Raw genomic sequence first — 27958 nt, forward strand, 5'->3', positions numbered from 1 at the left:
GGTTCTATGTGCACTGGTGTTCTATGTACACTGGGGTTCTATGTGCACTGGTGTTCTATGTACACTGCGGTTTATGTACACTGGTGTTCTATGTACACCGCGGTTCTATGTACACCGTGGTTCTATGTACACTGCGGTTCTATAAAAAGCGCCCCTGGTGGTTAGGAGGAGCGAACTACATTACAAGGTTCCAAGGTTTTAGCTCATTACAACATTTATAATTCTTTTCAATTTTCTTTATGTATATTCCATGAATTCCAAAGAACCAGTGCACAATTTTAGCATTAAAACATTTTTCAGAGTGGTGTGCACACAATTTTATATTTATACGGGTTCAATCAGTGCTAAATGTTTTAACTTTGTACATTGAATGTTTGTTTCTGTATTTTTGCAAATTTTCTGTCATATTTTTGTATTTTATTTTTGTATTCTTGTCATATTCGCACGACTATAGCTATATCTATATTTATTTCTAAAGTAACTTTTTTAATTTCCTCATGAGGGATTAATAAAAGTTAAAAATCTTCTCTTAAATAAAAGCAGTCATCTTTCAGCATCGGACAGCTTTCAGCGCTTGGGGCCTAAGCCCCGCCCCAAAATGTATGATTGACAGAAATTGTGGCTATACACCGCTCCTGAACGGTGTGATGATGGAAGTGGAGGAATTTTTGTGCCTCTCGCATGCAACCGAGCTTTCACTGTGCTTCTGCCTGAAGAGGAGAAGATAGGATAAGAGAGGAGAGGAGAGACGTTGATGGACCTGCATCATGGAGCGCAAACTGAAAACATCACAAAGGATTTACATGTGGAGTGACGACAAGGCTGCACGCGCGGTGCAACAGGATGGCAATTTAATGTGCATGCATGTGCGCGAGGATTAAAAATAAAATAAAATATAGTAATAAAAAAAAGACCTTAAAATGATTCCTGGAGTTCAGCAAGCTGTCTGTGAGAATATTCGGGATTCATTATAGACGCGTGAGCTCGAGGATGCACGTTTGCATAACTACACCCGTTTAGGATGCTCGCACTAAGGAGCAGGGTTTAAGAGGCAGTTTTCTCCGGCGGACGCGGTCATGGGTGTGCTGCTGCTCTGCCTCCTTTTGCACGCGGGATTAGCGCGCGCCACGCACGACGGCTACGTGGAATGGTCGGACGGGAGTGACGACGACGACGACGAAACCGCCGAAAACGGCGCGAGGCAACACCGCGTCCGTGGTACGGAGCGCGCGGCTTCGGCGGGGGCCGGGGCGGAGGAGTTGCCGCGCGTGGTGGCCGCCTTCCTCCACACGGGCGACGCCTCCGCGCTCGCGCACGTGAACTGCTCGCGGCGTTACGAGCTCAGTAGCCTCGGTTCAGCTCCGCCGGCGCCTCCCGTCGCTTCCGTACACTCCATTAGCGCAGCGCTGGACGCCGTGTCGCGCGCCGCCGAATTCCTGAATGCGCTTTCGCGAGAAACGAAGCAAGAAGACCAGCAGCAGCAGGTGTGGTATCGCGCACTGCTTCGGAGCATGCTGGACCGTGAGCCCAGGATCCACCGCGTCGCGCTCGCACTTCACACTGAGCAGCTCCACCTCCAGGCCATGAGGATGGACGGGCACGTGGAGCTGCGAGACTTTTCGGGTGAGGAGTCCGAGTGGAACCGCCAAGCCCGGAAAAAAACCCGGATGATAACGCAGACCCGAAGCTCCCAAAGCACACAAGGTCACGTGCAGTGGTCTGCGCCTTATCTGGAGTGTGAGCGCGGGCGATTCATCCCGCACTGGCTTCTCACCCTGTCGGTGAAAGTGTATGGTCTGAACTCGGACACAGAGCCAGAGATCAGGTGAGTCCAGGTGAGTTTTAAGTGAATGTTCAGGTGAGTCCCAGTGAGTTTTAAATTCATTCAGGTGAGTTTACGTGCTCTTCGGTGAGTTTAAGTGATCTCAGGTGATTTTAGTGATCTCGGCTGAGTTTATGTGATCTCAGGTGAGTTTATAGTGATCTCAGGTAAAGTTAAGTGACTTTGTATGTTTTTTGATTTTGGAGCTAATTCTGGTTTGTTTTTGTGGTCTTGAAATCTGACTGGTTCAATTTCGTCCAGCAATTCCATCCCATCTCTCACACATTGCTCTCCTCGCTGACAAAAATGAAGCCTGACAGCTTCAGGTGTTTGTTTCTGTTCCCAGTTGACAGATGGGCCGTCGATGCCTCCAGAGAACTCTCTCGATTGTTGGATGATTGAGAGAGAGAGAGAGAAAGAAGGGAAAGAAGGGAAAAGCAGGATAACAAATCTGCAAGCTAGAAGGAAATGCATTCTGTGTCAAATCTAATATTCTTCAGCTGGAAATAGCAAATCCAGCTAGAGGTCATACTTTATCTCTCTGTGACTCTCAGGAGGTTGTTTTGTTTACTCACAGCTCCAGGGTTTCCACTCTGACACTTCTCAAACAAAACATGCCAGAATTTAACACAGTGTCCAATGTGAAGCTGGCTGGACCCCGAAAAAAGTTTCACGACCAATAATGGCCTCTTAATTGTGTTCAAATAGACTTGAACTTACTGTATCACCTGCAAAACACACAAGCACACTAATTCATTACATGATAGATTTGTGAAGTTAAAACAGTCTGAGCGAGACCCTGATGGTTGGAGGACCATGGCTAGAATGTCATGGTAAACCAAATGAAAAGGTTCTCCTGTTTCACGGCAGACACATTCGGTGGAATCATAGTGTTATTGGTCTGAAACTGAAGAGTGTGTATTCTTCTAGAAGTTTCTCCTCAATCTTCATGCAAGGACGTGACACTGAGGAACACACTGAGACATGCCTGTTTTTGAAGCAGTGTACATTGTCTTTTCTTCCCTGTAGCACTCGATAACGTCCTCCTTAGTGGTAAGAAGGAAAATCCAGCACCGCTCTGCAGGTTATTCACGTCCACCCTTCATCCCTGAGCTACGTTAAATACAGCATGAGGAGTTCGAGGGGCATGTTAACCGTCTTACACTGCAGTTCTTAGGTGCTCCGTGTTCTCCGCTCATTCTCCACACCACCTACACATCTCACCCCTCAGGCAGTGTGGCAGTTAAAAATAAAGCCGTTTCGGTGGAAGGGAAAGAATCAGGAACGCTTTATTTTTCGTGACAGCAACAAGCACCACATGATCCATACACACGTACAATATGGAACCAACAAGGAATAAAAAAACAAACAAACCTGATGTGCTCAGGAATTTATTGGAGTATGTTTGAAGGTGTTCTTTGGTGGGGGACAAAAAAGGTACTCCAAGGCTCACTTCCAATTTAGATTAAGCATATATATATATATATATATATATATATATATATAAAATCTCCAGAAAACACTGAAATGTATTTGAGTATTTTTAAGGTGCAAAGTATCAAGTATTCTATTTTGTCCTGTCTTTATATCTGTGGTTGTTTCTTTTAATGTTTAATTAAATAACGCTATCTACATTCATGTTAACTAACAGGACCTGATCAGTTTCGTGGAGGTTCCCACAACGTTATATGTAACTTTAAACAAACAAAGTTGGTAAATTGTTGTGTTTCAGTTGATTATTTTCTCATAACAACATGACACGGAGTGGTATACCATAGAAATTTGCCCAGGATGATGTGTCCTTCTTTGTTTATTTTTTATTTTAAATCAGTTTACAGTTACGTTTAATGTTGTGGAACAGCCACAAAACAAGTTTGATTAGTTTCATTTGATTGGATCAGATTGCCGCTGTAAAACGATGAATAAAAACAAAGGAAGAGTGTAAATTATAAGCCCGTTTAGCCTGCATTTAATTTGTTTCATTCCGAAATTTTTAACTAGGATCATTGATTTACTGTAAAGGAATGAATGCACGTTCTAGCCAATCAGAAACAAGCATTTTTTTTATGGTCATGGTATGAATATATAATATAATATATAAAGATGTTATTATAACTGACTCTGTATGTTCAGATGAGTAATTGAAATAATATTGATATCATGATAAATGATGTCATCACGTCACATCAACTTTTTCTTTGTATGCTTCACCTCTACAGTACAGGTAGAGTAGGATTTTTTGATAACACACTCTTGTTTGTGTGTGTGTGTGTGTGTGTGTGTGTGTGTGTGTGTGTGTGTGTGTGTGTAGGGGTGTGGTAAGGGTTGATGTCAATCTGCAGGATGTGGACATCGATCAGTGCTCCAGCACCGGCTGGTTCGCCGGCACTCACCGCTGCAATCTGACCACCATGGAGGTGAGTCGACCTCCAAACGCTTTTTTAAAATTTATTACGAGGTGCAATTTGGATTCTATGAGGCCAGCTACAAATGCGTGAATGATTTGTTTACCTAAAGCCCTGCATCCGAGACTCTACGGTGACCTCTGCAGTTCATCCACGCTGGTTCGGTAGCCAACAAGCTCACTTTCCATCGTCTCTGTTGTTTGCTAGCTGAGTAGACAAACAGGAAATGTGTCTTTGATCCCAAAACCCGTCGCCAGTTCATATTAACTCTCCTCAGTTATCCAGGAGAAATAGCATGAATTCAGCGGCATGCTGTTTCAACAGTTATGTTTTGCAGAAATTTCCACCGGATTTTTTATATTAATATAAATAAAAATCAACCGGTGCGTCTTTAACTAAGAGATATTTCAGTACTTACAAATATGAAGAGACAACCAATCAGACGGCAGCTAATTCCTAGAAATAAAACAATAGAAAATGCTTAAAAGAATGAAGCAGATTGGGAAATGTTGAGAATTAAATTAAGAACACAAATATCCAATGCGAACGTCATTATTTTTTGCATTCCGGATAGCAAACCAACATATTTGGCTAGCTCTTAGGCAGTGTTAGCATTCTGTGCAAACCTAAGTGACCACAGTGCCACCTAGTGGATGGGAAAATATTATATTATAGCAGCTATAAACAATCGTTTTTTTTACCAGAACAAAAACACACCTTGTCATGTTACCGAGAAACCTGAATGTGTAAACTCCTCTGTCCTGATGGTGTCGGAGAACTTACTCCTACAAATCTCTTACGCTGGAGACTCCTTCCATCAATGTTAAAGAAATGTCAGCCTTACAGAAAACAGAATGGTAATGCTTGTTATTATAAAGCTAATCTTCAACATTAGCATGATGTCGCCATAGTAACCAAGTGTAGAATAAGAGTTAAGATCAGCCGGAGCAATCCTGCGATGGATTAGCACAAAGTCGTAACTGCTGAAAGATTGCATTACTTCATAATAAACCCTGCGGTTATTTATTAGAGTCTGTTAATCAGTTTGCGAATATGCAAATGAGCCCCGTAACCAATCCGTTAAATCTTCTCAGTGTGGTGTGTGTGTGTGTGTGTGTAAGGATGAATCACAGCACACAATTCAAACAGAAGCAGATCTTCCTCCGGGCTGTTGAGGAGCTCGTTAGGTTTATTTGGATTTCAGATGAGTTGAAATTCATTCTTTTCTGCGTGAACACGGTTCTGACGGTGCTAATTAGCCGCCGCACTGTGCTCGTGCTGCCGAGAATTTGGATTATTTCTGGATCTCTCGTTTTAGTCCTTGAGTCAGTAGGAAGGTGGCGTGAGGGAACACACATCTGCCGTCGTTCATTAAGCGTGCACGAGGAGCAGCAGGAGAGGGAAAGCACCGATGTTAATGCCTCCCACTGGAGAGACAACGTCAATAAACACCTGCTCATGCATCATTCTTATATGTTACCATGTGGAGAAACTGAATTAGAGCTGGCAGATTATACAGAGTGTGTGTGTGTGTGTGTGTGTGTGTGTGTGTGTGTGTGTTTCAGCGATTAGTTATATTTTTATTCATTTGGTTGTTAGTTTTAGCTTTCAGTCTTTGTTACGAAGTCTTTCCACTCTCAGTTCCCACAGCAGTGAGCTTATGTTTGTTTCCCTAATGTGTGCACCTGTTCTGTGTTCAACTCTCTCTATGTCCTTTTGTCTCGAGTCCTCATTGTGAAGTCTCGTTCTTTGTAAGTGCATTTCTGACTCGTGACCGTTTTTGGTCTCGGTTACGCTTTGCCTTGTTTTGATGTTGTCTTGCTCTTGATTAACCTGTGCTACAGACTGGACGGCTCGTAATAAATCATACGATGAATTCTGCCTCGACCCGCAAATTACAGTCTGCTTCTCATCAGACTTCACCTTTATGTTCTTTCTAGATTTCCAAAATGCAAACCTAATCATTTCATTTTTAGTTGAAGTAGCAGCTTGCATTTCTGATTGTCTGGTCATCAGTCCCATCTGTCTAACTGTCTCTTCCTCTGTCCTGTCAGTCCACCTGTCCTGCCTGTCTGTCCCAGCTGTGTGACTTGTCCATTTGTCCCGTGTCCGTCCCATCTCTATGTCCATCTTTTATGTCTGTCTGTGTACACCATTCTGTCCACCTGTCCTGTATATATGTCTGTCTGTTTGTTCATCTGTGTGTCCTATCTGTCTCTCCATTATGTCCATCTGTCTGTCTATTCATTTGTCCTGTCTTTCTGTCCAGTCTCTCTGTCCTTCCATCTGGCCCACCTGTCTGTCTGTAATATCTGTCCATCTTTCTGTGTGCCTGCACTCACTGTCTAGTCACCTGTCTGTATTTTAGTATTCAAATTAAGTTAGCAATCATTTCCTAAATATTAATGTCCTTCCCACCTGTCCGTCTTTCTATTCAATCCATCTGTCTGTCTGTGTCGCCCATCTGACTATCTGTCTGTTTGTCCCAACTGTCCATCTGTCTGTCATTTTTGTCTGTGCTGACTATCTGTCTTTCTGTCTGGCCACACTGTCCTGTCTGTCTATCTGTCTGTCTGCTAGTTTCCAGTTTAGTTTGCGTTAATTTACTAAAATTTAATTCCTTCTTAGATGAGAGCGGTTTGCTATTCTGTCCCATCTGTCTGTCTTTCTGTACTGTGTCCAATGTGACAGACATACAGGACAGATGGACAGGCAGATAGACAATACAGAAAGACAGACAAATGGGACAGAGAGGATAGGCAGATGGGAGAGACAGTCTGTCACATCTGTCTGTCTTTCTGTACTGTGTATCTGCCTGTCCATCTGTCTGTCTGTCTGTCCCATCTGTCTTGTCTTTTTGTACTGTGTCTGTCTGCACAGACTATTCCATTTGTCTAATCTGTCTGTCTCTCCTGTCTGTCTGTCTCTCCTGTCTGTCTGTCAGTTGAGATAATCCTACCACACTGTTGCGGTATTACAGGAGCGACTCACTAATTCACAGTTGTTTAATCTGTTTTATGCAGTTTATTACTCTCTCTCTCTCTCTCTCTCTCTCTCTCTCTCTCTCTCTCTCTCTCTCTCTCTCTCTCTGTCTTGCGTTATGTGGACGGGAATCCTTACCCGCTCAGCCTTTACATATTTACAACACAAGGACAGTGATCCATTATCACGCGTGATTTAAATTATTTGTGTGCAGTTTTACAGTAAAGCCAAGACGCTAGTCAGCGATTATTACAAGGCCAAAGGAGTGCCGGTCTAATGTGATCCCACACCACGCTGTGATAATCATATTTAATAAATACGTGTGCACTGATGATACTTGGAGGCTAATAAAAGCGGTTTGGAGGCGGTGATAAAACATCCTACATCGCCGCAGGGAGGAGTGTCAGTGTGCAAATTATCATCCAGCCCTAATCAGAGCCTTGGCCCTGTGTTAATTAAAATCTGCTCAAGTGGGCTTCGTGTGCCGAGGGCTCTCGCTGGGTGGGAAGACAGGCGTGTGCGCGCGCCTGTGTGTGTGTGTGTGTGTGTGTGTGTGTGTGTGTGTGAGAGAGAGAGAGAGACGAAGAGATGCTATTTGAAGTAAAAGAAGCCTACAATTTACAATCCCTCCATCCTCAACACTTTTAGATTGAGCTCAGTGGTTAAAGTTCTTCCTGAAAACCAATAAATTCTGCCAATAACTAGAGTTTTGAACTTTACTGAAATCCACGAGACACTCATAACTGACACAGCATAAACATTTTAAAAAATAAATAAATAAACGAGTTATATTTAGCTTACGTGAACCACACAGTCCTCTGCAGACTCTGATACTAAATCAGCTTGCATGTCTTTGTTTTTTAAACCCGAGGTAAAAACATCCAGCATAATGATCCTTTCATTCTTCCGTTCGGTTGCTTGCACGGCTGTCAATCTGCTGTGGTGCAGGTGCAATAAACATTTAGAGACATGCTGTTGTACAATAATGAATAATGGTAACTGTGCTTCATCACACCACCATGTAGCTCATTATTTTACTGTAACAGCATCTCACACACACACACACACACACACACACACACACACACACACACAGTGTTTTACTCCTTAATTGGGCACTTCCAGAAAAAGAATGAAATATATGAGGTACTTTATGAGGCTTGATTAGAGCTCCATGTTGTCTCCTCACAGCGTTTCCTCTCTCCTCAGTGTAAACCGATTCCAGGCCAAGGCTTTGTCTTGGACAAGTACAAGTGCCAGTGCAGGAGGGGGTTTTACCAACACAGCCGAGTGGCACTCAACGGCTTCTCCAGTGAGTAACGCGTCCTAGTCCAGGCTCTGTTCACTACAGAGCTACTACACTATTATACGTAGCAGAGAACATTCGGCACATGACATGATATCCTGGTATCCCACAATGCATTGGAAAAGGTGTAGTTCAAAACACCATAATCCTGTTGTTCGCTTGTGTGGACTGATGTTTATCTGGTTTATACTGTGTACATACAGTGAATAGGGTGTTGTGGTTTGGGACACACCCATGGGTTTTATTTCTTTACTGTGAAATGTTTTAAAAACCGACAAATTCAAAGACTAATACGATGATATGTTAAGGTAGTTGATATGAAAAGTCTAGTCACTGGTTTAATGTAACAAAATGGTTTCTCAGCAGCGCTTAGAATAGCACTTGATCCAGCACAGAGTATAATTAATTAATTAATTAGTTGCTGTCCATCCTCAACCACTTATCCGTTATCGGGTCACAGGGGCAGCAGCTCCAGCAGGGGACCCCAAACTTCCCTTTCCCGAGCCACATTAACCAGCTCTGACTGGGGGATCCCGAGGCGTAACCAGGCCAGTGTGGAGATATAATCTCTCCACCTGGTCCTGGGTCTTCCCCGAGGTTTCCTCCCAGCTGGACAGGCCTGGAACACCTCCCTAGGGAGGTGTCCAGGGGGCATCCTTACCAGGTGCCTGAACCACCTCAACTGGTTCCTTTCAGTGCAAAGGAGCAGCGGATCTACTCTGAGTTCCTCTCGTATAACCAAGCTTGTCACCCATCTCTAAGGGAGAGGCCAGCCACCCTCCTGAGAAAACCCATTTCGGTCGCTTGTACCCGTGATCTAGTTCTTTCGGTCACTACCCAGCCTTCATGTCCATAGGTGAGGGTAGGAACAAAGATTGCCCGGTAGATCGAGAGTTTTGCCTTCTGGCTCAGCTCTCTTTTCGTCACAACGGTGCGGTAAAGCGATTGCAATACTGCTCCCGCTACTCCAATTCTCCGTACCCTGAGGTACTTGAACTCCTTCACTTGGGTTAAGTACTCATTCCCCACCTGGAGTAGGCACTCCATCGGTTTCCTGCTGAGAACCATGGCCTCAGATTTAGAGGTGCTAATCCTCATCCCAGCTGCTTCACACTCAGCTGCGAACCGATCCAGTGAGTGCTGGAAGTCACGGACCGATGATGCCCTCAAGACCACATCATCTGCAAAAAGTAGCGATGAGATCATCAGGTCACCAAACCACAACCCCTCCCCAATATGACTACGCCTCAATATCCTGTCCATGAATATCACAAACAGGATTGGTGACAAAGCGCAGCCCTGGTGGAGACCAACCCCCACCTGGAATGAGTCTGACTTTTTGCTGAGCATCTGGACACAGCTCTAGCTTTGGGAGTACAGCAATTGGATAGCCCTAAGAAGGGAACCCCTCACCCCATGCTCCCTCAGCACCTCCCACAGTAAACCCCTGGGGACCCGGTCATATGCCTACTCCAAATACACAAAACACATGTAGACCAGATGGGCGTACTCCCAGGCCCCCTCCAAGATCCTTGCGAGAGTAAAGGGCTGGTCTGTTGTTCCACGAACCAGCATGGAATCCGAATTGTTCCTCTTCAATCTGAGGTTCAACTATTGGCCAAACCCTCCGTTCCAGCACCCTGGAGTAGACTTTACCAGGGAGGCTGAGAAGTGTCATACCCCTATAGTTGGCGCACTCTCTCTGGTCCCCCTTTTTGAAGAGGGGAACCACCACCCCGGTCTGCTACTCCTTGGGCACTGTCCCCGACTTCCACGCAATGTTAAATAGTCGTGTCATCCAAGACATCCCCTCCACACCCAGAGCTTTCAGCATTTCTGGAAGGATCTCATCAGTCCCCGGGGCTTTGCCACTGTGTAATTGTTTGACTACCTCAGTGACCTCCACCAGGGAAATTGATGACAATCCCCCATCATCCTCAACCTCTGCCTCTACCATAGAGGGCGTGTTAGTCGGATTCAGGAATTCCTCAAAGTGTTCCTTCCATCGTGCAATTATTTCCTCAGTTGGGGTCAACAGCGGCCCATCCTTACTATACACATGGTTCCCCATTTCCCCCTCCTGAGGTGGCGGATGGGTTTCCAGAAACACCATGGTGCCGACCAAAAGTCCTTCTCCATGTCCTCTCCAAACTTCTCCCACACCTGCTGCTTTGCCTCTTTCACAGCAGAGAATGCAGCCCTTCGGGCCTGTCAGTACCTTGGAACTGCCTCCAGAGTACTCTGGGATAACACATCCCGGAAAGCCTCCTTCTTCAGTCAGACTGCTTCCCTGACCCCCGGTGTCCACCACGATGTTCGAGGATTACCGCCCCTTGAGGCACCTAAGACCTTGAGGCCACAGCTCTCTGCCACAGCTTCAGCAATGGAGGCTTTGAACATTGCCCACTCTGGTTCAATGCCCCCAACCTCCACAGGGGTGCCAGAAAAACTCCGCCGGAGGTGTGAGTTGAAGATCTTGCGGACAGGGGCCTCCTCCAGACGTTCCCAGTTCACCCGCACTACCCGTTTGGGCTTTCCAGGTCTGTCCAGAATCTTCCCCCATGCCTTGACCTAACTCACCACCAAATGGTGATCAGTTGACAGCTCTGCCCCGCTCTTCACCCGAGGGTCCAGAACATGTGGCCTCAGATCAGATGATACGATTACAAAATCAATCATCGACCTTCGGCCAAGGGTGCTCTGGTACCACATACACTTATGAGCCTCCTTATGTTCGAACATGGTATTCGCTATAGACAATCCATGACTAGCACAGAAGTCCAACAACAAACACCCGGTCGGGTTTAGATCCGGGAGGCCGTTCCTCCCAATCACGCCTCTCCAGGTATCTCCATCATTGCCCATGTGCGAGTTGAAGTCTCCCAGCAGTCTCACACCAACTATGGAGTCCCCTACTGGTGTCCCATGCAGGACTCCGTGCAGGGTCTCCAAGAAGGCAGAGTACTCTGAACTGGTGTTCGGTGCATATGCACAGACAACAGTCAGAGACACCCCCCCCCACACACACACACACAACCCGTAGGCATAAGGAGGTGACCTTCTCGTCCACCGGTGTAAACTCCAAACGTAACGGCGCTCAACCCGGGGACTTGTGAGTATCCCCACACCCGCCCAGTGCCTCACACCCTGGTCAGCTCCAGAGTAGAATAGAGTCCATCCCCTATCCAGGAGTACGGTTCCAGAACTGAGACTGTGCGTTGAGGTAAGCCCCACCAGATGTAACTGGTAGCGCTCCACCTCCCGCACAAGTTCCAGTTCCTTCCCCCACAGAGAGGTGACGTTCCACGTCCCCAGAGCCAGCATCTGCCGCCTGAGTCTGGTCCGTCGAGGCCCCTGACCTTCACTGCCACCCATGTAGCAGCGCACCCGACCCCCACGGCTCACCCCATGAGTGGTGGGCCCATAGGATGGAGAGGGGGGTGCCACATTGCTTTTTCGGGCTTTGCCTGGCTGGGCTCTGTGGCAAACCCAGCCACCAGGCGCTCGCAGTCGGGCCCTCCCTCTGGGCCCGGCTCCAGACGGGGGCCCCGGGCTTCCTCCGGGCAGGGTAACTCCTCCTCCCTTTGTTTTCTTCATGAGGGTGTCTTTGAACCATTCTTAGTCTGGCCCTTCCAGTGAGACCACGTTGCCTTGAAAGACCCTAGCAGGAGCACAAGGCTACAGACAACACAGCCCTCAGGTTCGTAGGGACACACAAACCTCTCCACCACGATAAGGTGATGGTTCCTGGAGAGGGGATTAATTAATTAATTGTTGATTAATTAATAATTTTTTTGCAGTCAAGCTCTGACTCATGAACACAAATTAATGGACATACTAAATCGAGGTCATGAGATCGTAACGTGTGTACAGGACGTCGGCTACTAATAAAAATAAATTAACTGATGAAATAATCACAATATTTTTTGTTAAATCGACGTACTGTCCGACCGAGTGCTTATCTGTGGATGATGTTATTAATGAATGAATAGTGTCATCTTTACACGTTTAATATTGGTTTCGAATGCCATTCTATAGTGTTTCTGAATGTATTTACAGCAAAAACGTTCATAGCGGTTACGTCAAACTGTCAAGACGGTGACGCTGGACTTAATACTGCTCCTCACTCAACCTGATATCACGCAAGAAACGTTCGCTCGTGTTTCAGGTCCGAACTGTGCACCTCTGAGACGCACCTCTGTTTTAGACAAACTCCGCCCTCTCGCATAAAGTCTTAACGGTGTGGCTGACGAGTTCGCGATGGTGTTTAGGAAACCGAAACGCTGTGTGTAGTGAATAGGGTGGAATTTGGGACACGACCTTAGTTAAGGTGTTTGTTACGTTATGCTGTGTACAGTGTATAAAATTGCTTACCTGTGGCGGGTCAGAACACACGCTTATTCGCAGATGCGTTCGACGACTCAGTTACTGGTTAACTGCGTCATTTCATGAGAAAAGACGATGAGAAAAGACAAAAAAAATCGCAACATAAACGTCTGAACGATTATTCCCAGATGAACATGTAACACAAAGGGCTGTTTAACGTGTGTGTTTCTTCTCAGATGGACAAAAAGACTTTTTTTTTTGCGCCAAGTAGAAGAAGCCACACAAATACTGCCACATGGTGAATCCTAGTTGCTATGGGCAACAATCCTGCTCACTTTTCTCATCCTCTCACTCACACACACACACACACACACACACACACACACACCTAAAAATAGTTGATGAGTCACTAATAACACAAGTCTGTGCTGTTTATTAATGAAGTGACAACCGCACGATAAAAATGCAGAGGGATCGACATAAATGCGTATTTACAGATACATCAGTCTGTAACTCAATCCGAATCTGTAAACGCAGTGAACAGGGAACATGGTGTGTGATTTGGGAAATGTTGACTTTGGCCTGATGATGGTGTTATGGCCTACAGTGGCATTTGATTTACACAATACGTCCAACCCCGCATTCACACTCGCAAGCGACAGGCGATCATTCCTTTTTTTATGTGACCCTGAGCCACGATTTAAGCTGTTCGGCTTCTCAATTCTATGCAAATTAGGTATGACACTGTAAAGAAGTGATGGATCCAAACGATTAAACAGCTCGGATGATCCCTCGGACCAATCCCACGACTTTAGCTCTTACCTGCAAATAGTTTCCACAAAAAAAAAAAAACCTGAAGAAAGCCTTACAAACTTTTTTTTTTGTTTGTTTAATCTCATCCTGTCATGATTATACGACCTCACGTTAAATGTGCATAGAGGCGTTATGAAGAAAAATAAAGCTCAGACGGAAGCAGTGGCGAGTGTATGTAGCTAATTCCATATAATGACGTGGCTGTGACGGCGTCTAACATGTAAATCCCCCTGGTTTAAGTTGCGTTTAACTAGCTAGCTAGCTTTAGAAGTTATATATAGCTACTAGAGTTTCTCATCAGAAAAAAAAAGTGCCACGCCCACAAACGCTAATTCAGTGTGTCTGTGGTGTGTCAGAATCGGAGCGGGATCGTTATGTCGGGGCAGAACTCTCGGACGTGCCAGCTCGATGTCTGCCGTGTCAGGATGGCTGTGTGTTCTGCCGGGACGATGCGCCGTGCCTGGCACAGGAGGATGGCGTCCTCCGTCTCACCGTTGTCTCCTTCCAGAGCCTGTGTGTGCTGCTCGACTTCATCTGCATGACCGTGGTGTACCGATTCCGGCGCAACAAGGTACGAGATCAACTCGCAATGAGTTGCCATAAGAAGCAAAACCTGCGTAAGGACTGCATAACCTGTGAGCACAGAGAAACGTATTTACGTGTTATGCTTCAGCATCGACGAGTAAGGGTCATGTGACATACATAACGCCTGTATAAAGTACTAACATTACATTCACGAAGCCGCTCTTCACACCATGCCCTCGCTGCCGGTCTCACGAATGACATTAACCAGAGTACAGCAAGAAAGGCTTGGACATACACTGTATTTATAACACTGCTACGAAGTGTAATGCCACTACAATGAGTTGAGTTTGTTACAAAGTCCTATGACAAGTCTTTACTTTCTGGACATCGCATGCTCTCTTGCGAATGAAATGACATACTGTAAGCTGTTCACAGAATCCAGTACTTTATTCTATAAACCTGTTATGCATGTGTCATAAATTCTGTACGTAGACGGCCTCCAAATCAAGTGTTACTGGAAAAAAAGACATTTGTTGGAAAAAAAAGGAATAAATGATGGAATTAGTTACTGAACAATTGACTTTTGAAAACCTATTTCGCTTTTTATTTCAGAGAATCAAAGCATCTGGGTTTATTCTTCTCGAGGCCATCCTGTCAGGTGCCATGCTTCTCTACCTTCCTGTAAGTCCAAACTTCTACTTTCAGAAGTCCAGAATATCTCAAAACATCCAATATGTTTTCACGATCAGGTTACGCTCAACCAATCTTAAATCATTACGTCACCATCTGTGTATACAGGTGGCTCAGCGTAGTTCTTAATTACACAATATAACGCAGGACTGCGCTTTAGCCAGCTAAATAGTTAGTTATTGAACGTTAGGACTTTGGTAATGTAATCATTCATAGCCACATTTTTTGGTAATGTAATCATTCACAGCCACCATTTTGTTATTTTATTTAAAAAATTATTTCACTGTCAAAGTTGAGGCCATGAATTTAGGCAATGCAGTAATAATTAGAATAATTATTATATTATAATAAGGTAATAATTCATGGTCATAACATACATAGTTTATGGAATCAGAAAATTACCTAGTGGCAGCAATATATTAATTCATGGCCACGGCTTAATTAAAAAAATAAAATAAACACCACGTCACCTCAGCAGCTTCGTTTAGTAAAATCGATTATCTGTATCTGATTCCAAATTACAAACTGTAACATAATCTCTGTGTCTGTGCTTGTAGTCTGGAACTGTAGACTTTCAGATTTTCAGAAGCCTCGTCTTACTCGCATGTTATGTAACCGCGTTCTTTTTTTTTTCTCTCCTCAGTCGTTAAAATGCACCACAGCTTTCTGCTCCTCTTCTCTCTCCGTGGAGAAGCTTTAACCCTCTCCATCTGTTCCCATCGAACACAGAGACAGAGAATCAAAGACAGAACAGTCCTGCATTAGACAGTTACATGTCCGGATTTTTCTGAGTGACAGGAGTCATTTTGATCACAAATAAGCACTAACATCACCACTAGTGTTTCCTTTTTCATCTTAGCTTAATGAAGTTAATAGCATGAAATACTACCTTTTATTACATATTATATATACAGTATTTTAGTCTAGTGAATTCATAATTAACCAGGTAAATATTTAGGTTATTGAACGTCTAGCAAAACACTCCAGTACAAGCAGCCGAGCTACTCGCAAGCTAGCTAATGTTTTTAAACAATTAAATTCTGTTATTATAACAAGGAATCTGATTGGCTAGCTAAAAGGTAGAAATACTTTAACGTTAATTTATTAAACCCAGGTTAAAGTTGCTTAGCAAGCTTTCAAACGTAAGGTATACTTTTACTTTGACATATGAAATGGTTTGCCATAGGCAGATCAAGTTTAACACAAGCCCCGTCCATTTTGATCCAGGATATGTTTGGAAATTCCTCACAGTTTCTTTCCCAGTAAAACACTAAACACGCCTTACAGAAATACTAACATAGCAGTGTTGAGCTCTGAAATACGCTCACTGACCACTTTAATAGGAACGATGCTCATTAAGTGAGTTAGCTTATTAACACAACGTTATCTAAATGACCAGGAGGAGAGGTGTTCCTAATCAAATGGCCAGTCCGTGTAAAGTCATGTAGCTTCTAGGTCAGGGCTGAGAGACACTAGGATATGCACATAATCTAAAATACACTCGGCTCTGTGTGTGTGTGTGTGTGTGTGTGTGTGTGTGTGTGTGTGTGTGTGTGTGTGTGTGTGTGTGTGAGATATTCATGAAGCTCCTGTACTCCACTGTGGATTTTCCGCATGCATTTTTAACCCGTCCATCCAGCTCTAAGGCAGTGTGTTTAAAAATAAATCCTCTGAATAATTAACATGGTGAGGGGGAAAGGCCACTTCATTCCTCTGATCTCACGATACAAAACGCATAGTTTCTCGGGAGACATCAACCTCAGCGAGTCGCAAATCTTATGGTGATTGGTGAACAGTTAAAGCAAAACGCAAATAGGATTCGCTGTAAAATTAGCAACTGGCGCAAAACTTACACCAACACATCCCAGTCACTTTCTGCTTTCATAGCAAACAATCTTTTAGCTTAACTAGCATTTATAAGGTTGTTTAAAATCTTATGTGTATTCTTTTGTTTTTCTAGCATACAGTATTTTGTATAACCAGTGCACATGCCTTGGTTAACTAGGATATCTTTTAGCTAGCATATTCTTTTGTTTAATTCAGTGTTTTAGTATACTATAGAATTTGTTTAACTAGCATATAGTGTTTTGTTTAGCTAGCCTATATTGTTTTAACTAGCGTATTTTTTTTGTTTAACTAGTGTATATTGTTTTAACTAGCATATATTTTTGTTTAACTAGCATACATTTTTGTTAAACTAGCATATATAGTTTGAACTAGCATATAGTTTTTGTTTAACTAGCATATATATACTGTATATTGTTTCAACTGGCATATTTTTTGTTTAATTAGTACATATTCTTTTGTGTAGCCCAAACATACTTTTGTATAACAAGCATCTATTTTTTGTTTAACTAGTGTATTATATAAAGTAGCAGATATTTTTTTAACTAGCATATATTTTTGTTTAACTAGTGTATATTGTTTCAACTGGTATATATTTTTTGTTTTATTAGTACATATTCTTTTGTGTAACTAAAACATACTTTTGTGTAACTAGCGTATATTTTTTGCTTAACTAGCATATATTGTTGTTTAACTAGTGTATATTGTTTTGTTTGACTAGCATATATTCTGTGGTATAACTAGCTTTGTTTGGTTTATCTTTTGTTTCATTAGAATTTCACCGCTAGCTCAATAAGATTGAATAACAGTCTGTTCTTTGTACATTATAGTATGAAATCAGCCATTCGGGTAAAAAAAAAATAGACATGATGAAAAGTAAAAGGGTTTACGTAACACCGGGTAGTTATGATTCAAACGGAATGAGTTTCTCTCGTCATTATCATTTGCGACTCTGTGCATAATGAGCGTGGAAAAGCCACAGTGCTTTCTCTGATAATTGCCTTTTTGTTTTTCTCAGAGGTGGCAGTGTGATTACCCATCGTCCTGCAGGGTTCACAACCACATTCAGACAGCGGGACGCGGATTAGACAGATGTTTCTGCAGCACAGATGTGTCTGTAGTTTTTACCTCAATTTAACAAAAATATGTAAAAATACAGGATGCAACACACAAAATGTTACTAGGTATTTTATTAGGAAATGTTAGTAAGTCTTTTGTCAATCCATCATGTCAGTAATTTTTACGGCCTGAACGCGCACATATCTGGAAAGGTTACGCCGTGTTTTACCTTCTATAAAATGAGCAGAGGAAATTACTAGCATACAATCATTCTGCTTACCAGCATACAATGTTTTTGACAACCTCAGTTTGTTTTTTTTTGTTTTTTTTGTTTTTTTGCTTTAGTAGCATACCGACATGACCTTAACTATCATGATCCTTTTGCACTATTAGCCAACGTTCTCAATTTATTAGCATACAAAATACACGCTAACTGTACTAGCCTGCAGTGTTCTTTCATTAGCTTTATTAGCATACAATGGTGTTTTGTTTTACTAGTGCAGTTTTTGCTTTATTAGCATACAGACGTAAGCTTAGCTAGTACAATCCTATTGCTATATTAGCCGCACTTCTGTACTTATTAGAATACAAAATACACACTTTATCTGTACTAGCACGGTTTTACTTTAGCGTTACTGGCATACAGTTTTTTCTTTGCTAGTATATAATGCAGTTTTTTGCCTTATTCGCAGAGAAACTTAACCTTAACTAACATTGTCCTTTTGCTCCATTAGCCATACAAAATAAAAACTGTACCTGTACTAGCATTAAAAGCATTTTCCTTTACTATGATATGATGTTCTAGCTCTTTTTTTTGTTTGTTTTATTAACAAACAGACCTAAGCCTTAGTAGCATGATCTTTTTCTCTATTAACCACCAGTCTTTTTATTTAGTCACATAGCAGTGTTACATTAGCTTATGTAGCATACAGTTTTCTGCTTCACTGCGATATGGGGTTTTGTTTTACTAGCACGGTTTTTGCTTTATTAGCATACTGACTGTACTAGTGTGTGGTTAATGTTTTACATTAACTTTATTAACATACTCGTGCAAGTATAATTTTTTCCTTTATAAGCAGCTTCATTTGACAGATTTTGCAGGTTCGAAAAGTAACTTGCACCAAACAAAATGTTTTCTGGGTAAATTGGAAAGCAGCTTCACACGGTTGTTAAATAAATAAATCACTTATTTGGATGGTGTGTGTGTGTATGTGTATGTATGTGTGTGTGTGTGTGTGTGTGTGTGTGTGTATATACCATATAAGGAGACATTTGACACATTGGGTATGAATTCCTCATTATTCTGGCAAACAGCGGGTGCATGACAGTGAACATTACATATTACAGTATGTTTATTCCCCCCCCCCCCCCACCCCCAGGTGATGATACTTTACTTTCAACCGAACGTCCTGCACTGCATTCTCCTGAGATGGGTTCGCCTCCTGGGCTTCGCCACGGTGTACGGAACGGTGATCCTCAAGCTCTTCCGGTACATAATGTTCAAAGTTCTCCCCATATTTACAGCTCCACAATCGCTCTGTGTTGGGGGCGTGGTCTACACTCAAGGTGGGCTTCGCTGCTGTAAGGCAGGTGCACAAGTTAAAAAAAAAAAATGGTGTAAACGATGGGCTTGTATGATAATCACAGGATGTAGAACTCCCTTGCTTCTATCTTTAGATGTTCGCAACTTTTTTGAATGGATTTCTTCCCCGGATTTGAATGGATTTCACTCTGCAGTCATTTTATAAAATTGTAAGCGTCTCAGAATATTGCAGTGTTTGCTTGAAATTGCGTTAATTTTCTGCGATCGCAGAATCCTGGAGGGACTGATTAGCATACATATAAACAAACTAGCATGATCCGTTTGCTTTACTCATTGGCTCTTTTTTTTTTTTTTTTTTTAAATAACTTTTTTAATTGGAATCTCCAAGTTGCCCCCAGTCGGGGAATCATTTGGTTAAATTTTGGTCCATCATCTTCCTCCTGTCCAGGGTGTTGAAGGTGTTCCTGTCGCGTACGGCCCAGCGGATTCCCTACATGACCAGCTGCCGTGTTCTGCGTTTGCTGGGTGCCATATTACTCGTAGTGCTCTGGTTCCTGGTGGCCTGGACTTCGGCCGTCTGCCAGAGCCACGATTCCCATCATGGCCTCGTCGAAGAGGGCGTGACAATAGAGGGTCTGCAGTTCACCATGTGCAAGCTCGACCGCTGGGACTACATGATGGCTGTTGGTAGGTTCTTCTCCATACTCTCTATTTAAACTTAAAATGTGCTTAGAATTGGACTAGAATTAGAAGTTCCGGACTCAATGATTGGTTTTACAAGCGTTTGTCCTGTTAGCGTTGCCGTAATTCAGCGCTGCATTGCTTCAATTACGACTTTAGTTCCTAACTGCAGTTTGTTTCCATTTACTGTTTAACACACAAATATGGAATAAATACTTCAAACCGTGACTTCATATTATCCGGTCAAAAAGACCTCTCATTAAATGTGTACAGAAAAAAATAAAGCTTGGAAGCAAGTAGAAGAGATTGTTGGTGCTTCTGGCGAGTGTACGTGGCTAGTACAGTTAGCATGCATGTCTAATAAGCTAACAAAGCTAGCACGAAGCATGCAAATCAAACAACCAATGTACACATTGATTAGTGTGTTATTTACTCTTTCATTTGGAATACATTTCAATCAAAAGTCAGTTGTGGGCTGTAGGCTATTTACATTTAAAATAAAAAAACACTCGTTAGGCCATGCCCACAAGCGTCAAGAATAGCACTACAAGACTACAAGTGATACGAGCGACTACAAGTGATACGAGCAACTTGTCAATGCTACTGTAAATAAGGGACGGCTGTAAAACACCAGATTTTGATTTCAGCTGCACTTTGAACACAAACACTGTTCAGTTCGATTCAGGCCAGCAAAGCGTGTTCTCTCTCCATGAAAGAGAAAAGGAAAAAATACCAGAAGAAATCTCTAAACTCTCAGGGCTTATGGAGTCAGCACTGACAGCAAAGGCGTGGGATTTATAATCTAATCCTTCTGGGGTAGAGGGAGAAGAGTCGGCGAGGCGTGTAAGATATAGAATGTCAGGAGATAAAGTGGTGTAGCCTCTGACGGAAGCGCAGCTGCAAATCAGCGTGAAGAACCGGCAAATTGAACATGCGGTTCTCTCAAACAGGTCTTAGTGCTTGAGCCGCGAGAGGAAAAATTGTTCTTCTGGGAGAGTTTAATATTAAAAGGCATGAGTAGTGGGGCAGTGGTAGTGGTGGCTTGGCCATTAGGAGCAGTGGTGGCTTAGCACTGCTCTGGGTTACTGATCGGAAGGTCGGGGGTTCAAGCCCCAGCACTGTCAGGCTGCCACTGTTGGGCCCTTGAGCAAGGCCATTAACCTTCTCTGCTCCAGGGCCGCTGTATCATGACTGACCCTCCGCTCTGACCCCAACTTCTTGACATGCCGGGGTATGCAAAGAAAACAATTTCACTGTGCTGTAATGTATATGCGATTAATACTCATTATCATTATCGTGAGTACTGAAATTACAGTGAGTTCATCATTTCATTTCAGACAGCAAGCAGTCTCTCAAGTCCCTCACTCACGTACAGAATGATAAGGGATGGTGTCCTGTATTGTGTTTCTCCTCTGCCTCTCCGTAGCCGAGCTTCTCTTCCTGGTGTGGGGGGTCTACCTGTGCTATGCCGTTCGCACCGTACCCTCTGCCTTTCATGAGCCACGCTACATGGCAGTCGCCGTGTATAACGAACTCCTCGTCTCTGCCATATCGCACATCATAAGGTTGGTTCGTATGCGCTGTGAAATGATCTTTAACACAGTCGTGAAAGAAACCCATTAAAAAAATAATAAACCGTACGGTAAGCTTGGGATGAGTTTGGGATAAATACGTAAAAATTTCTGCTCATCTCTAGGCTATAAAAACGGTCTAACTACATGCATAAGAATTTAAATTCTAGAAAGTTCATCAGCACTTGTAGATTTCCAAATGAAGCCACAACTTATTATGGCCCACTTCTAATGGATTTTAAAAGAATGTTAGCTAACTATATAACTAGTTTATCGCATGTTGTTGAACTTGTTGAGCTTCTGAGTGAAAAGAAAGCTGTGGTTTTGTTTCCTTTCACCAAACGAGCCCAGAATTGTTTCTGCATACACAAGGTTATTAATCGCCTTTTGGTTCTTCAGTAGCTCCCATCAGAAAGGAGTAATGACAGCAACAAGGGCCTTAATATCCAAAATAAAATGAGAACAGTGTGCTCGTAGGCGACTGCTCGTGAAGCGCCGCTTTACTCCTACGTCAGCAGAAGTTTGCCGCAACTTGGTCTGCGGAAGATGAAGGGAACTTCCCGTCAGCTAAATCACAAGCGCCTAGCACAGATGAGCGAGTTGAAATATACATCCTCCAGACAGCTTGTGCATCAATCTGCCAGGCTTAAAATAAAACTCTGGTCTCACTGTAAATCTGAATCTTCCAGTTTTGATAGAAAATAGTGTCTGTTCAGCTCGGGCTGTCAAGAGGCAAGCTTTCAAACCAAAAATCTCAAAGGACACACACTTCTCCGTCTACATTCTCTCTGGTGTAATAAGCAGCCTTTCCTTACTAGAGGCAGACAAATAAGTTCCTAGCCATGTTCTTCAAAGACACGTGGACCAAGAACAATTGCTTCTCGTGGTGCGAATTGTTTCTTGGCAGCCTTCGCAGCGTGACTGCAGGCCCTGCTGGTGCGGGACGATAAGCTTAGTGTTTGCCTGCTTTCAACTCAAAAACAGCCTCTGAGTGACTAATGCGCTAATGAGGCAGAATCTCATTATTCAGGGCCATAGCAGACAAGCAGCCTCCTCCGTGGCACCTTGGCCAGCATTTTGCTCACTGCTGAGTCAATATCCTTAAAGAGCCATCGTTTACTGATACTTATTGTCTTTCTTTGTGGTCTTCTTTAATTAATTGTTCATAAATGCCATATTACATTAGTGGTTTTGGATTAGGGAATGACTTAAACAGTAGGCAGTGTGAGCTACAAGGACAAAATTATTAGTCTCAGCCACGTCCAGGCAGAATCCAGCACTGATACTCGCCTGGTCCAGATTTGGAAGAGTGGTATGTGTCGCTCCTCGCAAACTTTGTGTATATTCGTGCAACAAGGAATCTTTTTTGTTTTCTCCCATAATCTAGACTTGGCCAATTCCACCCACAAGCCAACTCTCCCGTTGGCCATCACGTGCTTCCACCAAGACTCACAAAGCCAGCCAACCGCATCTTTTCAAACTTGGAAGCATTACACACGCCATACATGATCATACAGACACTCATGTGTGGCTACTGTCACAGTGACTGACAGGGGAGAGAGAGAGAAAGAGAGAAAAAGTGAAAGAGAGAGAGTATGCAATCCCTCTCCAAGAGAGCATGGCTAGTTTTGCTCTCTCCCCACCAAACTCGCAAACATCATCAATCTGCAGCTACTAACCTCTACTACTCTACTAACCTGTGGCCAACAACACACGTGGGAGCATCTTGTGAAACAAGGCTAGAACACAGGGGTCGGCAAGCTGCTTTATAAACTATACGTTTATGTTTCTGGTATATATGTTGAACCTTTTGTTTAATGTTCTCCAGACCTCAATCCCTTAGAAAATGTTTGAAATTATTTGGAACAGCCGATGAGACACCAAAACAGCCCCTGGCAATATCTAGATGAATTCCACCCAGTCGGTGAACGAGTGTGCTAAAACTGGCAAAAAGACATACACTGATGGAATCTTTACCTGACAAGAACGGTGCTGTTATTAAGGCGATAGACGGCGTAACAAAGTATTGGTGGGAATAAAATGACACATGCAACTAACTTCTCTAATCAGCTGATCTCCTCTACAGGTTCACCCTGGCTCCTGGACTCCACCCAGATTGGATGTTGATGTTATGTTTTGTTCATACACATTTGACGGTGACGGTGACTCTGGGATTGCTGCTCATCCCAAAGGTGTTTCGTTTGTACACATTACAATCCCCCCACCCATTGTTAATATTTACAATTTCTATGTTGAAATGTTTAAACTAAACCTTGCTTCTTCTTCCTTTTGCTGTAGTTTGTGTTCACTGGTACTCACAGGCAGGACGACATCGCCACCGAGGCCTACGAGGACGAGCTGGAAATGGGCCGATCAGGTTCCTACTTGAACAGCAGCATAACTTCTGCCTGGAGTGAGCACAGTTTGGACCCTGAAGACATAAGAGTGAGCTACCTTTGATCTTTATGATTCATTTTGTTCATTACAAAGCTGTATTTAAAGGAAACCACATCATCGTGATGCTTGTTTGGTCCGTAGGTAGGTCAGACTCGTGTTTTAATCAGAATGGGAAAACAATTTGCATCTTTGAATACATTCCAAGTGATCTCGCAACGTGATCAACAGTCAGACACTGTATTTCTTATTAAACAAAGTGAATGTTTCTGATTATTAAAGGATTCTACAATTGGTGGGTTGGGTAAGATGGGGTGCAACTAATATTTTAAAGCAAGTACTGGATCCGAATTCTTCTTCTACTTGAGGCACTTGTAAACAAGTCAATTGGAAACTCTGCCAATATTAGCTGGTTGTTACGCTCTAACAGGACTCCACACTAGGCTTATGAAATCGTCTGCAATGTGCCATGGTTCTACCGTGCCCCCAAACTATTTTGGTCGATCTTAAAGCTGCAGACACCTACAAACATCCGAATATTGTCTAATTTGATAGCCATCACGATGGTTGGAATCTAATTGGTGCCTCTCGATACTATTGTCAATCACCTTAAGCCTAGTCAGTGAATGTGCATAAATATGGTGTGGATTAACTTTTTTTTTAACAGGCTGTTGTGTTTAGGGTAGAACTAAACAGTTTTTTGTTCAGAACTGGAATGAGTTTATTCAGTTCAATTAAACATAAACATTGCTAAAGCAGGGCTAAAACCGGCTACTCTATTGCTTTATATTGGGTTATTAATTGCCTGGTTTATTTTCTGCCTAGGATGAGCTAAAGAAGCTATATGGCCAGCTAGAGATCTATAAGCAAAAGAAGATGATGACGAATAACCCTCATCTCCAGAAAAAACGCAACTCCAAAAAAGGCATTGGACGTTCGATTATGCGGCGCATCACAGAAATACCCGAGACGGTGAGCCGTCAGTACAGTCGAGAAGACAGGGACGGAAGCGAACACGGCAGCAATCGCAGTACCCTTCGTAGAAACCCATTTGAATCTTCCCATGGTGGAAAATCCAGAGAGGACTCCCTAAAGAACAAGGTATTCTCCTTGAAACGGTCCCACAGCTATGACCATACGCACGACCAAGCGGAGAACTCTACAACCGAGTTGTCTCTGCTGAACACCTTAATGGGGAGAAGGTCTGCAAAGAAAAATCCAGAGGCACCAAAGGTCAAACCTGCAGAATCTGCAGAGTCGGTGCCACTTGTGTGCAAGTCCATCAGCGCACACAATCTCGCAGCAGACAAGAAGCCTATCCATCTCCGATCCTCGATGATACAGAAGAGTCTGAGTGTCATAGCCAGTGCCAGAGAGAGAACCCTGGGGCTTGGAGGGAAGACTCATAGTGTTGAGGACGCAAGTAAGAAAGGCCTCAAGGCCAGAGATACCAGGATGGTTTCAGAAGTCAACGAATCACCTGAATGCTTCCCGAAGATGATCATCAGCCAATCTGTTGAGTACAGCAAGACCCCAAGTAAAATGGGTATCATGAAGCAACAAGTGAGCGGAAGTCAACCATCGATTTGCTCTGAACCAGGGAGAAGCAAGGACCTTTATGACCTTTCTGAGGTTTGCCCCTGGGAAATGGAAGATTTGCCCACTCTGTCAGAGGGGAAAGCTCAAAAGCATGTTTCCATTGCCCCAAGTGAGACTACCACGTTTCATGAAAGCAGCTCTAAAAGTGGAAAGTCTCAACACAAACAAAGGATGGTGGTTCCATCTCCATCAAACCGCCGCCGCTCCAAAGATAAGGGTAGTAACAGAGAGGAAGGGGGTGACAAGAATGATGGGAGGAAACCCAAAACACCACTTAACTTGACTGCCTACAATGCAGAGGTCTGCCCGTGGGAATTTGAGGATCCATCTTCCAAAGGAGTTGAGACCCTTGACAGGACTAGCCGCAAGAAAAGTGTCACTCCAACAGATGGAAAGCCCAAGATCATCCTCTCAGACATCTCCAAATCCACTGGAAGCCTTATGCAGCCTCCAGCCCTCATGGTGGACATTTGTCCATGGGACCATGACCAACCACCATCTCCTAACCAGGACAAGACCTCAAGCCCCACACATCATTCAAAGAGAAGGGACTCTAACTCAAAAAGGAAAGGTTCTTGCTCATCAAAAGGGAAAGGGAAGGATAAAGAGGACGATAGCCAAAGATTCAAAAGCAGGGAGAGGCGAAGCTCTTCCTGTAAACCTTCTGAGAAACGCCGTGTCAGCCAGACATCAGAGAGTGGCCAGGTTACTGTGACCGCACCTGGTAGAAGGAGAAGCTCGACAAAAGAGGCTGGAATCACTGATAATAAGCATGCTGCCGTGTGCCCTTGGGAAACGGAGTGTATGCCAAGTGTCACCACGAAAGATGGGGACATCCACACACCATCTCAAACAACTGCACCGGCTGCTAGAAACCTCAACATGGCTGAGGTTTGTCCATGGGATTTTGATGACAAGACATTAGGGAACCATGCATGACACTTACACACTTATCAATGACTGTTAAGCTCTCCAGATTGGATTCATGAGATGAAGGATGGTGACATGAGAATTGCCTTATGTTCACTTGTCTCATTACAGTTTTCAAAAGCCCATCTCACGCTAACTGTTTGCATAAATCCTGAAGACTCCCACAAATTTTTCTGCCATTTTGTTTACATGAACCAGCTTGACCGGAGTTGGAATGGAGTGGAACCCTGGTGTGTTTTCACCTTTGGCGATAACACACTCTGGTCTGAGAGTAGTGGTCTCTGTATCGCTTCCAAGTGAATTCTAACAAGAAAACAATTTATCTCTGCATCGTCCCGAATGACGCTGGACATGATACACAAAATGTTTTCAAACTAGTTCTCAGTGGTTCTCTGGTCATTTTTGTCATTTCTAAAAGGTATGTTTACATTTTTCCCTAGCTGTATTTCTGGCCAATGAATGACAGCATTTTATGAGCATGGTTTGTTGTTTTTTTAGCACTACATGCATCTCAGCCAACGTTCGTTGGACGTGAAACGAAGCGGCAAACGATGTGCCGATTCGTACTCGTCAAGCAGCCTACGTGTGAACACCTCCAGAGAACTGCTCAAAATTTCACATTTTTGTTTTTGAGTGAAACAAAAGCACAACTTTTATTTTGCAGTACCACGTAATTTTGTTTAAACACCAACTCACCCTTGAGTCTGACATTAGGATGGTCTAAAGAGCTGTTCTGGATGGATAATAAACTCGAATATATGGATTCAGCTTGATTTAAAATGAAATTGTAACAAGGAAATCACAAAAAGCTAATATTTTAGAAATTCAATCCCTGAGATATGTTTGATCTAGTTTATCTAGCAGCCATTTTTAACCAAAGAACATCATTAGCATCTGCAAAACATGCATCTTCCCACAATTAATTATAAATCGTCAGCACACACATGAAAAGTCGGACATTTCTTCAACAGGAGAGCACGACATGTCTTATTTGAGAGGGAATTGCATGGATGAGTGGCTTGGTTGCGTTATTGTTGATATCTTTTCCCCACGACTCCCACTTGAATACTGTAGTGTTGTGATTTTGCATCAGTATTCCCTGCTGTAATAATACATTGTCACTCAACTGGATTATTTATCTCCGTATTCCTGTGAAATAGTGTTCCAGTGGTTTCTGCATGACCGTGAATAAACACAGTTGCTTGTTTTTTTGTTGTTGTTGGGTTCTTATGAAACACCCTTTGAGGAAGAGATGCTTCCCTGAGCAAGCCGTTCTATCCAGCCTGTGGCATCCGTGAAGGCATGTACAGAAAACACCTACAGCCTGCAATAAACATTTAATGTTCAGATTTTAATTGTGTTCCGTGTGAGTCTGTTCAACGTTTATTGGCTCCTATCTGCTGTCCTTCATAACGTTCAAGATTAAATACATTTAAACACCAGCAGCTGCTCCCAGTCAGTTTGTAA

The 27958-nt window shown here is 43.3% G+C and overlaps 1 protein-coding gene across 2 annotated transcripts; it reads left to right on the top strand.

Annotated features, from left to right (window-relative positions):
* Nucleotides 1-27846, top strand: gpr158b (G protein-coupled receptor 158b). Of its 2 annotated transcripts, XR_001813224.3 has the most exons (12): nt 1-1825; nt 4134-4239; nt 8419-8521; nt 14011-14225; nt 14792-14860; nt 19153-19262; nt 19765-20003; nt 21424-21562; nt 23655-23760; nt 23867-24013; nt 24788-26909; nt 26990-27846. XR_001813224.3 is itself a non-coding variant. In XM_017472631.3 (11 exons), the coding sequence occupies exons 1-11, from the start codon at nt 1077-1079 to the stop codon at nt 26498-26500; spliced, it is 3696 nt and encodes a 1231-aa protein (XP_017328120.1). In that variant the 5' UTR covers nt 1-1076; the 3' UTR covers nt 26501-27846. The 2 variants fall into 2 exon arrangements, 1 of the variants encoding a protein (XP_017328120.1); XM_017472631.3 differs by having other exon boundaries at nt 24788-27846.
* Nucleotides 27847-27958: the final 112 nt, after the last annotated feature.

Source organism: Ictalurus punctatus, chromosome 7 (genome assembly GCF_001660625.3).
Source record: "Ictalurus punctatus breed USDA103 chromosome 7, Coco_2.0, whole genome shotgun sequence".
Lineage (NCBI taxonomy): Eukaryota > Metazoa > Chordata > Actinopteri > Siluriformes > Ictaluridae > Ictalurus > Ictalurus punctatus.

Coding starts and splice junctions, on each gene's coding strand:
- gpr158b (XM_017472631.3), top strand. CDS start 1,077: ATGGGTGTGCTGCTGCTCTGCCTCCTTTTGCACGCGGGATTAGCGCGC. Junction 14,226..14,791: donor ACCGATTCCGGCGCAACAAG/GTACGAGATCAA, acceptor TTTTTATTTCAG/AGAATCAAAGCATCTGGGTT. Junction 21,563..23,654: donor GCCATATCGCACATCATAAG/GTTGGTTCGTAT, acceptor TCTCCTCTACAG/GTTCACCCTGGCTCCTGGAC.